Source organism: Hemiscyllium ocellatum, chromosome 39 (assembly GCF_020745735.1).
Source record: "Hemiscyllium ocellatum isolate sHemOce1 chromosome 39, sHemOce1.pat.X.cur, whole genome shotgun sequence".
NCBI classification, from domain to species: domain Eukaryota; kingdom Metazoa; phylum Chordata; class Chondrichthyes; order Orectolobiformes; family Hemiscylliidae; genus Hemiscyllium; species Hemiscyllium ocellatum.
This window is the reverse complement of record NC_083439.1, coordinates 325,163-340,788: the sequence shown is the minus strand read 5'-3', so window position 1 is coordinate 340,788 and position 15,626 is coordinate 325,163. Positions and strand designations below refer to the sequence as shown.

Genomic DNA, 15,626 nt, shown 5'->3' with positions numbered 1-15,626 from the left:
CGTAGTCCTGGACCTTGGAATGTGCCAGTCTGCAACACTCAGTCGGGGTCAACTCCTTCAGCTGGAAGATCAACAGGTTTTGGACCACGCAGAGAGCATCCTTCACCAAGTTGATGATCCTCCAGGCGCAGTTGATATTCGTCTCGGTGTGCGTCCTGGGAACAGACCGTAGAGCACGGAGTCCCGCGTCACGGCGCTGCTCGGGACGAACCTCGACAAACACCACTGCATTCCGCTCCAGACTTCCTCTGCATAGGCACATTCCAGAAGGAGGTGTGTGACAGTCTCGTCCCCCCCCGCAGCCACTTCGAGGGCAGCGTGCGGTGCGGCTGAGAGTCCGGGCGTGCATAAATGACCTCACAGGTAGAGCCCTTCTCACCACCAGCCAAGCCATGTCTTGGTGCTTGTTGGAAAGTTCTGGCGATGAGGCATTCTGCTAAGTTGCTTTGACAGTCTGCTCAGGGAACTGCTCGACAGGATCCGCCCTCTCCTTTTCCCGAAGGGTCTCAAGGACGCTACGTGCTGACCACTTTCTGATGGACTTGTGGTCAAAGGTGTTTTTCTTCAAAAATTTCTCCACGATGGACAGGTGGTACGGAACGGTCCAACTACTCAGAGCGTTTCGCGGCAGCGAGGCCAGGCCCATCCTTCGCAACACCGGGGACAGGTAGAACCTCAGTACGTAGTGACACTCGGTGTTTGCGTACCGGGGATCCACGCACAGCTTGATGCAGCCACACACAAAGGTGGCCGTCAGGGTGAGGGTGGCATTGGGAGTGTTTTTTCCCCCATTGCACCGGTCTTTGTACATTGTGTCTCTTTGGACCCGGTCCATCGTTGATCTCCACATGAAGTGGAAGATGGCCCGGGTGACTGCGGCAGCACAGGTTCTGGGGATAGGCCAGACCTGTGCCACATATAACAATACTGAGAGTACCTCACACCTGATGACCAGGATTTTTCCTGCGATGGAGAGCGACCGTTGCTCCCATCTGCCTAGTTTCTGTCTCATCTTCCTGATCCGCTCCTCCCAGGTCTTGGCGCACGCCCCAGCCCCCCGAACCAAATACCCAGCACCTTCAGGTGGTCAGTCCCTCCTCTCTTGCTCCCCTCCCCTCCTTTCTATCCTCCCGATAGCACCTATACCTCAGAACATTAAGCTGCCAATCCTGCGTTCCCTGAGCCACGTTTCTGTAATATTTATGATATCCCAGACCCATGTTTCCAACCATGCCTTAAGTTCATCTGCCTTAGCTGTCCAGCCTCTTGTCTTGACCAATTAACTTGCTTCTGTTATCTACTTGTACCAGCCTCAAATGTATCCCAGTAGTTCAAAGATGTAAATTCTTGCACCTTACACCAGCTCCTTAGCCATTCATTCATCTGTCCTATCCTCCAGTGGAGTCCCCCAGGATTTAGTACTGGGACCTTTCTTTCCTGTATGGATATCAATGATCCAGTTCATGGTGAGTAGGACACAATTCAAAGTTTGCAAATGACACTAAAGTTGCAAAGTTATAATCTGTGAGGAGGATGGTGTGAAACTCTAAAAGGACATTGACAAGTTGGTGGGGTGGGCAGATAGGGGGTATCAATGCAGATTGATGATCAATGCAGAGAATTGTGAGAAGATGCACTTTGGTTGGAAGAACATTGAAAAACAAGGTAAAATAGGGAGAACAATTCTAAAGAGAGTGCAAGAGCAAAGGTACCTGTGTCTGTATGTGCACAGATCATTGAAAATGTGAGGACAGATGGAGCGAACAGTTAATAAAGGATGCATAGACTACCAAGAGCAAGGAGGTGATGTTGAACTGTACAAGACTCTCGTCAGATCCCAGCTGAGATATTGTGTGCAGTTTTGAGACCAACATTACAGGAAGGATGTGTACATATTGGAGAAGAGTAAAATTGCTTCCAAGAATGTTAAATTCCAGTTATGAAGCTAGATTGGAGAGGTTGGGACTCTTCTCCTTGGAGAGAAATCTGAGAGGAGATTTAATAAAGATTTTGAAAATCATGAGCCAGCTGGAGCGTGTAGATAGGGATAGCAGTTCCCACTCATAAAAGAATGAATGAATGAGGGCGTAGATTTAAAGTGAAATGTAAATGAAGCAAGGGTGTTGTGAGGAAAAAGAATACTGTTTCACACAGCGGGTAGTTTGGATATGGAATGCTGCCTGTAAATATAATAGAAGCAAGTTCAATTAAGGCATTATTTGGATAGAACTGGTGTTAGCAGAAATTAGCACTTGGTAACAGAACCAGTGCAGGGACATTGGGCAGAATGGCTTCCTTCTGCACTGTAATGGTTCTGTTATTATAAAGAATTAAACTCTGAGCAAGTTATGTTTTGAACTCTTCAGTTTTCAAATCAAATCCTGATGTTTCTGACATAATGAAGCATCATGGGATATTTTGCTAGCTTAAAGACACAATATATATGTAAATTGTGAAGCAAGACTGAGGCAATCACAAAGTTGAGTTGAAAGTCTCAGTTCAATGTTTCTTTGTGACTCTCACATGGAAGTTCCATCAGGACATACTGCAATAGAGTAGATAAATGCAAACACTATTTTAGATTACTTATCGTAATAAATGTTTATTTTGCGTGATATCATTCTAAAGGGGGAAAAAAGCTGACAACCTTTTTTTTTATCATTTGATATGTTGCATTTATACCACTTGCACTCATTTTTCACAACCTTTGTTCCCAATTCAGTTTCAGTCATTGTAATGTTCCCTGATAGTGCAAATCAATATCATTTGTTGGAGATTTATCACAGAAGTTGATTTTCTGAAGCAAGAACAGTAAATACTGGAAATACTTAATAAGTCAGTTAAAATTTGCAAATAAAAAGATTAATGTTTCTGATAAATCAAATTTTCTGTTTCAGATTTCCACATTATTTTGATTTTGTGGTTGAGTAGGTGACCTGGTTATTGATTCCATTGCTGTTTGTGGAATCTTGCACAACATAATTCCTGTTTGCCGACACATTGAAATAATCAAAGAGTGGTGAAGTGCTTTAGGATTTCCATTGTGGGGAACTGTATCAAACTCTCAAAATCATTCCAGTTGAGAAAGATCCTTTAGGCTAAATTAGATGCTCCAGGATTGTCCCTAAAATTTCCCAATTGTCTCCACTTGGTTCTTAATTGATTTTGGTATTTCCTTCCAATGCTGTCTGATCATCAGGCTCATGTGAGAATCAATATTCTGGTACAATTCTGAATTTTTCTTTTTCTGGTTTAAACCTGTGATCCTTTGACATACTTTTGAAAGGTCAAGTAGTTGTAAAGTCTTTTTTACAATATATTTAATATTATAAGATGTGTCCAGAAGTCACATTGATATACTGTCAGCCCTGGCTCCAGACTGCACTGGGCTTCACCTTGGGGATCATGAGACTAGGAGATTGCTTCAGACTGCCACGCTGGGCGGGCCAAGGACGCCATGCTGGGAGGCAGTTATGCCAGGCCGGTGGGTTGCCAAGCCACTCCAGGACGACGCTACAGGAGGAGTCTGCTGGGCCAGACCAGGAGGCTGCTGTGTCAGGCCAAGAATCGGTTTAGCTCAGTTGGCTGCATGGTTAGATTGCAAAGCTGTGTGACACAACAGTGTGGGTTCAATTTCCCTCACTGGTTAAGGGTACTATGGAGAATTCTCCTTCTCAACCTTTCTTCTCACCTGAGGTGTAGTGGCCTTCAGGTTAAATCACCACCAGTTTTGTCTCTGTAATGAGAGAGCAGCCCAATGGTCTGGTAAGACTATGGTGACTTGTCTTAAGGAAAACCCATTGAGTGAGTGTTTGGAAACCATAGCTGTTAATCACCAGTCCTTCCCACAAACACCAACTCCAGTCAGTTTGGTGCTGGGAATCAATGTTCTTTATTTCTGCTCTGCTGCTGAAAAGTATGTATATGGAGTCATCGAGATGTACAGCACGGAAACAAACCCTTCAGTCCAACTTGTCCATGCCAACCAGATATCCCAACCCAATCTAGTCCCACCTGCCAGCACCCAGCCCATATCCCTCCAAACCCTTCCTATTCATAGACCCACCCAGAAGCCTTTTAAATGTTGCAAATGTACCAGCCTCCACCACTTCCTCTGAAAGCTTATTCCGTACATGTACTACCCACTGCATGAAAACGTTGCCCCTTAGGTTTCTTTTATATCTTTCCCCTCTCACCCGAAACCTATGCCATCCAATTCTGGATTTCCTCCACCCCAGGGAAAAGGCTTTGCCTATCCATGCCCTCATGATTTTATAAACCTCTATAAGGTCACCTTATAGCTCAAATCGTCCAACCCTGGCAACATCCTTGTAAATCTTTTCTGAACCCTTTCAAGTTTCGCAACATCTTTCTGATAGGAAGGAGACCAGAATTGCGCGCAATATTCCAGCAGTGGCCTAACCAATGTCCTGTACAGCTGTAATATGACCTCCCAACTCCTGTACTCAATACTCTGACCATAAAGGAAAACTTACCAAATACCTTCTTCACTATCCTATCTACCTGTGACTCTGATTTCAAGGAGCTATGAACCTGCACTCCAAGGCCTCTTTGTTCAGCAACACTCTCTAGGACCTTACCATTAAGTGTATAAGTCTTGCTAAGATTTACTTTCCCAAAATATAGCAACTTTCGTTTATCTAAATTAAACTTCATCTGCCACTTCTCAGCCCATTGGCCCATCTGATCAAGATCCCATTGTAATCTGAGGTAACCTTCTTCGCTGTCCACTGCACCTCCAATTTTGGTGTCATCTGCAAACTTACTTACTATCCTCTTACGCTCAGTTCATTGTATACTCCTGAGTCTGGTTCCATTATCTTTCCAAGCTGGCTAAATAGCTGGTGAGCCTTTCATTTTCCGATGTGAAATTATTATACAAGTGTGAATTAAAACAGGAAAAGAACATTTGGTGTCATCTGCAAACTTACTAACCATACCTCCTGCGTTCATATCGAACTTATTTATATAAATGATGAAAAGCAGTGGACCTATCCTTGTGGCATACTGCTGATAATGCCAGCCTGAAAAACAACCCTCCACCACCACCCTCTGTCTTCTACGTTTGAGCTAGTTCTGTATCCAAATGGCTAGTTCTCCCTCTGTTCCATGAGATCTAACCTTGCTAACCAGTCTCCCATGGGGAACCTTAATGAACATCTCACGTTTGCTGCATCAATCATCTTATTTCAAAAATCTCAATCAAGTTCATGAATCACGATTTCCCATGTACAAAGCTATTTGACTATCCCTAATCAGTCCTTGCCTTTCCAAATACATGTACACCAGGTCCCTCAGGATTCCCTCCAACAACTTCCCTGTCACTGATGTCAGCCTCACTGGTCTATAGTTCCCTTACTTTTTCTTACCACCTTTCTTAAACAGTGGCACCACGTTAGCCAACCTCCATTCTTCCAGCTCCTTACCTGTGGCTATTGATGATACAAATATCTCAGCAAGAGGCCCAGCAATCACTTCCCTAGCTCTCCACAGAGTGCTAGGGTACACCTGATCAGATCCTGAGGATTTATCAACCTTTATGCATTTTAAGACGTCCAGCAACGCCATCTCTGTAATATGGACATTTTTCAAGATGTTGCTATTTATTTCCTCTCATTCTTTATTTTCCATTTCCTTCTCCACAGTAAACATTGATGCAAAATACTTGTTTGGTGTCTCCCCCATTCCCCTAACATAGGTGACCCTGTTGGTCTTTAAAGAGCTCTAGTCTCTCCCTACTCACTAAAATTGGAGGTGTAACAGGCAGCGAAGAAGGTTACCTCAGTAGAATGGGATCTTGATCAGATAGGCCGATGAGCTGAGGAGTGGCAGAGGACATTAAATGTATATAAATGTGAGGTGCTGCATTTTGGAAAGGCAAATCAGGGCAGGACTTCTACACTTAATGGTAAGGTCCTTGGTTAGGCTTCTTTTGGAATACTGTGTGCAGTTTTGGTCTCCCTCCGATAGGAAGGATGTTGTGAAACCTGAAATGGTTCAGAAAAGATTCACAAGGACATTGCCAGGGTTGGAGGGTTTGAGCAATAGGGAGAGACTGAATAGCCTGGGGCTATTTTCCCTGGAGCATCAGAGGCTGAGGGGTGACTTTATAGAGGTTTTTGAAGGCATGAGGGGCATGGATGCGGTGAGTAGACAAGGTCTTTTCCCCACAATGGGGGTGTTCAAAACTAGAGGGTATAGGTTTGAGGTGAGAGGGGAAAGATATGCATGATATACAGGCTGGTACAATTGCATTTAAAAGTCATCTGGATGGATACATGAATAGGAAGAATTTAGAGGGATATGGGCCAAATACTAACAAATGGGACCAGATTAATTTAAGATATCTGGTCGGCATGAATAAATTGGACTGAATGGTCTGCTTCTATGCTGTAGAACTCTAGAACACTATAAGATTTCTTGATGTTGACTAATGTGCCTGCTTTTGTGTATTTAGATTGAAATGTCATTTCCGTGTACACAGTTTTGGTGATTACATTTAGGTCTCATGTATCTTTCTCAGTCTGTGGTCAGGTGACCTTTGTGACCATTTTAGTCCATGAACAATCTTTGGAATAACAATCAATTGATGGAAGTTTGTTAATCCAGATTTACAAGGATATGGCTGCCTCCCAGAACAAAGTGCTCAGTTTTCTCTTATCCCCATGCCATTTGATACTGATATTACAGAGATACTTTTCTTTATTCAATCACGGGATGAGGGCATTACAGGCTAGGCAGCATTTATTGCTCACCCGTAAGTGCCCAGAGAGCAGTTGAGCTTTAACCACACTGCTGTAGGTCTGCAATCACATGTAGGCCATATTAGGAAGCTGGTTTCCTTCCCTAAAGGGCAATAGTGAAGCAAATAAGTTTTTTCCAACAATCAGCAATGGATTTATGGTCATCGTTAGACTCTTAATTCCAAATTTTGGAATTTTGCAGATTGGAAATATCTGGAAGTCAAGAATAACTAAAGTCAGGCAGCCTTTTATATACCTCTTTCCTTATTGTAATATTGAATCAGCTTTTCTACAGAGATCCACCAAATATTCATTTCTGATTTCTGGTCTCAAATAGGTTAGATTAATCCCATTGCAATCTACTGCCCTGGTTGAAGTGCGTCTCTGTTCGGTTAAGACAGTGTGAAGCTGAGCCCCAGCAATAACTTGTTGTTCGTTGAATCCTGAAGAATAGACATTTGAAGGGAAGACGTAGTTGCTTTGTTAAAAGTAGAATAACTTTATTTTAAATTATTTTTATGAACCAAATGCTGAATTGTATTTTTCTATGGAATTTGTGCATTGTTTCAATACAATCAGTTATTTGTGGTCTGTCTGTGAGTCACTGAATCTGTAAATCGATGCTATTGTCTGTTTCCTCACAGGTTCATTGTATTCTTCAGGAGGTGGTAATGGGAGGAATGGTCCTAGAGACTAACATGACTGAGATTGTGTCACAGGTTGAGGCACAGACTAAACTTGAAAAATCAGAGGTAAGAAATATTTACATACATCTGCAGGAAGGCATTTAGTTTTGTGGAAATTCCTGTCCATCACATGGTAAACCTGGGTCTCTCATTGCTGCCAGATGCAGTGGAAGAGGAGGATATCGGTGATTGGAGTGGGCCTGATGGTTTGGTCCTGTGTACCTGTTGGTTTTGGAGCTTTAGATGGTTGTTGAGCAGCATGCCTGCATGACCTCTCCCTTTCACACCATGACTCAGAATCATTTTACTCTTTGCATCTTGCTCCTTTGTGATTGAAATTTTCTGTAAATCTCAGATTTCACTTGTTTTTTTGAAGCTATTTTTAATTCTTCTCTCCGCTTATTTCTGTTCCAAAGTATTCTACCTCACATTGATCTTCTCTCTCTAAAGAACTTATTCCTTTGTATATATTTATCTGCAGCCCCAGCACAGAGCACAAGCTAAAGGAGTAGGAGATGGCTGACTTCATCTCCACCATCCCACACCCCATGTCCCTTAATTTCTTCTGCTCTTGGTTGAGTGTTTGAACCAAATCCAGGCCTGTGCTGACATGAAGTATTTTGGCTTTTCATTGATATACAATATTATATAGTTAATTATGAATTTTATATTGGATGATAAACCTTTGGATTAGTTTGCTTGGTTTAGTAGAGTGGCAGAGTCAGCAGTTAGAAAGTGTTGATAATAATTTGGTAGGATCACAACATACAGTTTTGAATTGCTTAATTGCTTCATGAGTCAAGGACAGCTTATTTCAAAATCTAGTTGTACAAACATAAACCTAGATAAATCTTCAAGCTTCATAAAAACTAATCTTTTAACTGATTACAGAGATGCAATCTAATCTTGTTAAGATTGCATAACAGCAGGTTATAGTCCACCAGGTTTAATTGGAAGCACACTAGCTTTCGGAGCGACGCTCCTTCATCAGGTGATTGTGGAGGGCTCGATGGTAACACAGAATTTATAGCAAAAATTTGCAGTGTGATGTAACTGAAATTATACATTGAAAAATTGATTGTCTGTTAAGTCTTTCATCTGTTAGAATACAGTGATAGTTTCACTTCTTTCATGTGTAAATCACAAAACCCTTCTTTTTAAAGTTGCATTCTCGGGTTAGCTACTAACATGCAACTTTAAAAAGAAGGGTTTTGTGATTTACACATGAAAGAAGTGAAACTATCACTATATTCTAACAGATGAAAGGCTTAACAGACAATCAATTTTTCAATGTATAATTTCAGTTACATCACACTGTAAATTTTTGCTATAAATTCTGTGTTACGATCGAGCCCCCCACTACCACCTGATGAAGGAGCGTCGCTCCGAAAGCTAGTGTGCTTCCAATTAAACCTGTTGGACTATAACCTGGTGTTGTGTGATTTTTAACTGTGTACACCCCAGTCCAACACCGGCATCTCCAAATCTTGTTAAGATTATGATTATTAAGCCAATCTCATACCCATGTTAAAGTTGAGTTAATTATTGATTAGTCCGTGATTGGATCAAGCTCCCTACCGATATACTTTCGATCACAGCATCAGTCTTTTCTAACAATTGAAGAAACAAGCAGTAAAAAAGATAATTTAGTGAAATTCAGAGTATTTAATGAGTAATGATTATGTCTAACTTGAAGTGGATTGAAGTAGTGCTGCTGAGTGTTGGTTTAACCCAGTGAAAACTTTGTTATCACTTGATGTCAAAGCAGTCAGACTGAATATGCAGTATGATTCTTTTTGGTGTGCCACCAGGTTATAGTTTGAGAATTCTTTTGACCTGTTAAATGTGGTGAGCATGTGATCTTGTCCAGGATATTCAGGTAACGTTGCCAAAACTGAGAAAATCGCAGAATTGCTACAACACAGGAGGCCATTTGGTCCATTGTGCCTGCACTGGTTCTCCAAATGAGCATACCGGTTCATGTCATTCTGCTGCCTTCTCCTTGTAACAGTTTTCATTTTCAGAAAACAATTCAATTTCCTTTTGAAAGCTTTAATTGAATCTGCTTCCACCACACACTCAGGCAGTGCATTCTAGACCTGAACCATACTCTCCCTCAGCACCAAAATGGTGCTCTTAATATGTGCTTCTTCTCCAACCGTGGCTTCCCACCTACAGTTGTTGACAGGGCTCTCGACAGTGTGCGGTCCACCTCCCATGCCACAACACTCACCCCCTCCCTCCCCTCCCAGAACAAGGATAGGATCCCTCTTATTCTCACTTTTCACCCCACCAGCCTTCACATGCAAAGAATAATCCTCCACCATTTTTGCCAACTCCAATATGGCGCCACCACTAAACACATCTTCCCTTCCCTCCCCCGTCTGCATTCCACAGAGATCGTTCACTCCCTCCGGGACAACCTAGTGCACTCCTCCATCACACCTAACACCTCTCTCATCACACCTAACACCTCTCCCATCACACCTAACACCTCTTCCATCACACACGGCACCTTCCCATCACACCTAACACCTCTCCCATCACACACGGCACCTTCCCATCACACCTAACACCTCTCCCATCACACACAGCACCTCTCCCAGCACACGTGGCACCTTCCCATGCAATCGCAGAAGGTGCAACACTTGCCCCTTTACCTCTTCCATGCTTACCACCCAAGGCCCCAGACACTAATTTCAGATTAAGCAGCATTTCACTTGTACCTTTTTCAATTTGGTCTATTGCATTAGTTGCTCCCAATGTGGTCTCCTCTATATCGGAGAGACAAAACGCCGACTGGGAGATCGCTTTGCTGAGCACCTTCAGTTTGTACGCAATCAGGTCCCGGACCTTCCCGTGGCTTGCCACTTCAACACCCAATCCTGCTCCCATGGCCACATGTCTGTCCTTGGCCTGCTGCAATGTTCCAGTGAAGTTCAAAGCAAACTGGAGGAACAGCATCTCATCTTCCAACTAGGCATGTTACAGCCTGCCGGTCTCAACATTGAATTCAACAATTTCAGCGGATGATCCCATCTCGACCCCTTTGTTTTCATTCTGCTCCGTAATTTTATTTCATTTATTTTATTTACTTTTAAAATATTTTTTCACTGTTCTGTACCTCTTATTTCTTTATTGTCTCTCTTTCTCTTGCTCCCCACTCTCTCATCACCTTTTCCCTCTCCTCTTCCTCCTTTGCTATCCTTCACCCCTATTTTCCATTTTGCCTCTGCTTCCTCATATTCCCCATCCCCCACATATTTTGCCACATAGCACTGGCTTCAGCCTTGTTCATTCACAGCTCCTAATCTCCCTATAATCTCTCTATGCACTGTCATTATCATCCCTTTATTGTTACCTTTGCTTCTGGAGCCATGACTCAGCTTCTGTCAGCCGAGTAAAAATACCTCCCTATTTCTCCGTTTTTTTTAGCTTTGACAAAGGGTCAGTTAGATTCGAAACGTCAGCTCTTTTCTCTCCTTACAGATGTGCCAGACCTGCTGAGATTTTCCAACATTTTTTCTTTTGGTTTCAGATTCCAGCATTCGCAGTAATTTGCTTTTATCTCTCGGACAGTTCATTGCAGTGCATTAATTTCTTGCTGTGTGAAAAGGAACTTCCTCGTGTTGTTTTTGCTTTTTTTTTGACCAGTTACCTTAAATCAATGTCCTTTCATTAGGCATACATTATCTAGCTTCCTCATGACTTTGAATACCTAAATCAGAATTCTTCTCAGCCTTCTCATCACCAAGGAAAACTGTCCTAATTTCTACAATCTATCTTTGTAGATGTGTGGAACCATTCATTTGAATCTTTTTGACATTATGTTTTTGCAGCCTTGCTATTGTGTTGCACCCAGAACTATACACACTCCCTCATTTGGGCTCTGTGTCTTATACAAGTTCAAAATCTCACAACGCCAGGTTATAGTCCAACAAGTTTGTTTGGAAGTACTAGCTTTTGGAGTGCTGCTGTTTCATCAGGCAGCTGTGGAGCAGGATTATAAGACAAAATTTATAGCAAAAGATCACAGTGTCATGCATGTAACTGATACAATATATTGAACAAACTTAGATTGCTGTTAAGTGTTTCATCTTTTAGAACGGGTTGTAGGTTTCCTTTCATTAATATGTAGATCCCAAAACTTCTTTCAAATCACATTCTCAAGGTAGCAAGATTTTATTTTAAAAAAAAGTGACATCTCACCTTAGACAATGCATTAAAGGGGTGAGATTAGAGTGTCTGTATCCCAATCTTGAGTCAGACTGGTTCAATTTCCAATGTAGGAATTTATAAAATGTTACATGGATTTACTGCCTGCAGATTGTGTGCTTTTTGAACAGAATAAAATGTATCTGCAATTATCATTCTGCGTGGGCGGCACGGTGGCACTTGTGGGCGGCACGGTGGCACAGTGGTTAGCACTGCTGCCTCACAGCGCCTGAAGACCCGGGTTCAATTCCCGACTCAGGCGACTGACTGTGTGGAGTTTGCACGTTCTCCCCGTGTCTGCGTGGGTTTCCTCCGGGTGCTCCGGTTTCCTCCCACAGTCCAAAGATGTGCGGGTCAGGTGAATTGGCCATGCTAAATTGCCCGTAGTGTTAGGTAAGGGGTAATGTAGGGGTATGGGTGGGTTTCGCTTCGGCGGGTCGGTGTGGACTTGTTGGGCCGAAGGGCCTGTTTCCACACTGTAAGTCTAATCTAATCTAATCTAAAAAAAAATGCTATTTCACACCATAGACTTATATGTGTGTGCATGTGAGAGAGAGAGAGAGATCAATGGTAGGCAAGTTATTGGAAGAATACCAAAAGACAGGATCAACCAACATTTGGAAAGTCAAAATCTGATTTGGAGTAGTCAGCATGGAGTTTTGCATGGGAAGTCATATCTGACAAATGTTGTTAAGTTTTTTTTTGAAGAAGTAACCATGAGGATAGTTAAGGGTAGGGCAATGGATGTTGTCTATATGGACTTCAGTAAGGTCTTTAACAAGGTCCCACACACCAGGCTAGTCAAGAAGGTTAGTTCGTTCGCATGGGATCCAGGGAGACCGAGCTAATTGGATTCAAAATTGACTTGATGATAAAAAGCAGACAGTGATGATTGAAGGTTGTTTGTTAGTCTGGGGGCCTGGACTAATGGTGTGCCATAGGGATCGGTGCTGGGACCTTTGTTATTTGCAAAAATAATCTGGATGTGAATATACAAGGCATGATTAGAAAGTTTGCAAATGATACAAAATTAGGAGATATCGTTGATAGTGAGGAAGGTTATCAAAAGTTACAGAGGGATCTTGATCAGATGGGGAAGTGGGATTGAAAAATACAGTTCAATGGAGAAGCATGAGTTGTTGCACTTTGGAAAGTCAAACCAAGGCAGGATTTGTACAATAAATGGTCAGGTCATGAGGAGTGTTGTGGAACAGAGGGACCAAGAAGTGCAAGTACATTGTTTGTTGAAAATGGCATCAAAGGTAGACAAGGTGGTGAAGAAGGTATTTAGCATGCTGGTCTTCATCAGTCGAGGTATTGAGTATAGGAGTTGGGATGTTATGTTGCATTTTTGTAAGTTGGTGAGGCTGCATTTGGAGTATTGTGTACAGTTTTGGTCACCCTGTAAAAGGAAAGACTTTGTTAAACTGGAAAGAATGCAAAGAAGATTTATGAAGATGTTGCCAGGGTTAGTAGTTCTGAGTTATAGAGAGAGGTTGGCCAGGATAGGATTTTATTTCTTGGAATGTAAGAGAATGAGGGATGACCTGATAGACGTGTATAAAATCATTAGGGGCATAGATAGGATGAAGGATGCATGCATATCATCATTTTCCCAGGGATGGGGAATTGAAAACTAGAGGGCATAGGTTTAAGGTGAGAGGAGAAAGATTTAGAAAGGACCTAAGAGGCAACTTCTTCACGCAGAGTGCGCTGTGCATATGGAATGGGCTGCCAGAGAAACTGGTTGAGGTAAGTGCAGTAGCGAAGTTTTAAAAACATTTGGATAGGTACATTTTTTTGGAAAAGGTTTAGAGGGGTATGGAACAAATGCAAACAATTGGAACTAGCTGAGCGGGCACCATGGTCAGCATAGACCAGTTTGGGCTGAAGGGCCAATTTCCATGCTGTATTACTCTATGACTCTAAAGTCTTGACAAGCAAAAGGAACATTTCAATGGACTCAGTGGATTGGTGCTATTGAACTGTGTTTCCCCACCTGTAAAAATAGTGTTTATCTATTTGTCTGTGTCTGAATGTATATATAGCAGTTTTAAAAGGTTTAGAGTTTTAACCAGTGAAGCCATATGTTGATAGTTCATAGCTGTTTACATGTGATTAAGATGGATTGGCTGCAGTATACAGATGAATTATCACTGATCAGACTGAATACTGATTGAAGAATGAGGTGCACTGCAGGGAATGCTGCACTACCTGTGTTTTTATTTGACCGCTTGATATTTGCAGGTTGTGGATTAACGAGGTTTGCCAAGCTACTTTCCATGAAAGGAGCAACATTTTGGAAATTTAACATGTACCTCCACTTTACTAATTTCCTCCTCCTCTTTTTCTGATTTTGTCTCCACTCTTTTTTGGAAGCTCTTTGTTTTTGCTTGTAACATTGCATTTTTGAACAAATGACTTACTGGATGTGTTTTTTTGTTGCTTTCGTTTCTTGTGTTCAGTTTGAATTACTTTATATGTCACGAAAGTAAAGTTTGTTTTTGTAATTTTAGGCTGGCTTCTCTGGAGCTCCTGCTCGTGCAGTCTCTGCTGTCAAGAACATCAATCTGCCAGATATCCCACGTAACATCAAAGTTTCAAATCTGTCTCCATTTGTGTAGGACAGTTCATATTAATGATACCTGGTCAGCCATTATATTCACCTGTAAATACTGAGAGCTTTCACACATCAGCTTTTCATTTGAAGACTGTTATTGTAAAAATACAATGGCTTGTGGTGGTTTTTCCATTGCAACCTCTATCAAATTTTAAATTGTTAAAAAATTTAATGCAGATATTATTCCATTTTGTGTGTGAGCCCTTGCATTTGGCACAACACAGGAGCACTTTAAACATTTAGATTAGATTAGATTCCCTACAGTATGGAAACAAACCCTTTAGCCCAATAAGTCCACACCGATCCTCCGAAGAGTAACCCACTCAGACCCATTCCCCTGCCCTATATTTACCCCTGACTAATGCACCTAACACGATGGGCAATTTAGCATGGCCAATTCACCTGACCACATCTTTTGCATTGTGGGAGGAAACCGGAGCACCCGGAGGAAACAGACATGGGGAGAATGTGCAAACTCCACACAGTCGCCTGAGGCTGGAATCTAACATGGGTCCCTGGCGCTGTGAGGCAGCAGTGCTAACCACCGAACAACTGTGTTGCCTGTAGCCAGTGTCAATCCGCAGTCAGGTGCTTTGAATCAGAGTGGGCACGCTCTAAACTGTTAGCCAGTTTCATCCTAGAGAGAGACAGTTATCTGGAAACACTCAATAGCAACCCGTCATGGTATCCTCCAGAAATTGGGGAGATGTAATGAGGGGTAATTTTACTGTGCTCTTATAGTGATGACACAAATGGATAGCTGTGTACTCCTGAACAAATGCCTGTTGACTCCTTTGTCCTTTATGTTGGAAGATAAAGGGTGTATTTGCTTCCATTTGTAATGTAAAAAGGAAATTCCTGGAGCCAGTTTTTGATTTTCCTTCAAGATGGAAAATTGGCACATGCTTTAATAGAAATCTGAAATTTGTAATACTGACAATTAAAGAGCATTTCAGTCCAACAAATTGTATTGTGATTGTACATTCTCTTTCACTTTTCAGTGAATGGTTTCTCAAGTGACATTGAAAAGCTGGTAAAGAAAGAAAGGTGCTGAGATATTTGTATCATTGATAGTCATAGGTGAGGTGCCGGAAGACTGGAGGTTGGCAAACGTGGTGCCACTGTTTAAGAAGGGCGGTAAAGACAAGCCAGGGAACTATAGACCAGTGAGCCTGACCTCGGTGGTGGGCAAGTTGTTGGACCGGATGGACATGTATTTGGAAAGGCAAGGACTGATTCGGGATAGTCAACATGGCTTTGTGCGCGGGAAGTCATGTCTCACAAACTTGATTGAGTTTTTGGAAGAAGGAACAAAGAAGATTGAGGAGGGCAGAGCAGTAG

General features: G+C 42.2%; 1 protein-coding gene across 3 annotated transcripts in view; it reads left to right on the top strand.

The window, feature by feature from the left end:
• LOC132834312 (AP-3 complex subunit sigma-2) overlaps positions 1-15,250 on the top strand; it is a 98,483-nt gene extending 83,233 nt beyond the window's left edge. For all 3 annotated transcript variants that reach the window (XM_060853060.1, XM_060853058.1, XM_060853057.1), the window contains 2 exons: positions 7,409-7,516; positions 14,182-15,250. In XM_060853060.1, the coding sequence (XP_060709043.1) occupies positions 7,409-7,516; positions 14,182-14,289 (216 nt within the window). In that variant the 3' untranslated portion in view covers positions 14,290-15,250. The remainder of the gene's footprint in view (positions 1-7,408; positions 7,517-14,181) is intronic.
• The last annotated feature ends 376 nt before the right edge of the window (positions 15,251-15,626 follow it).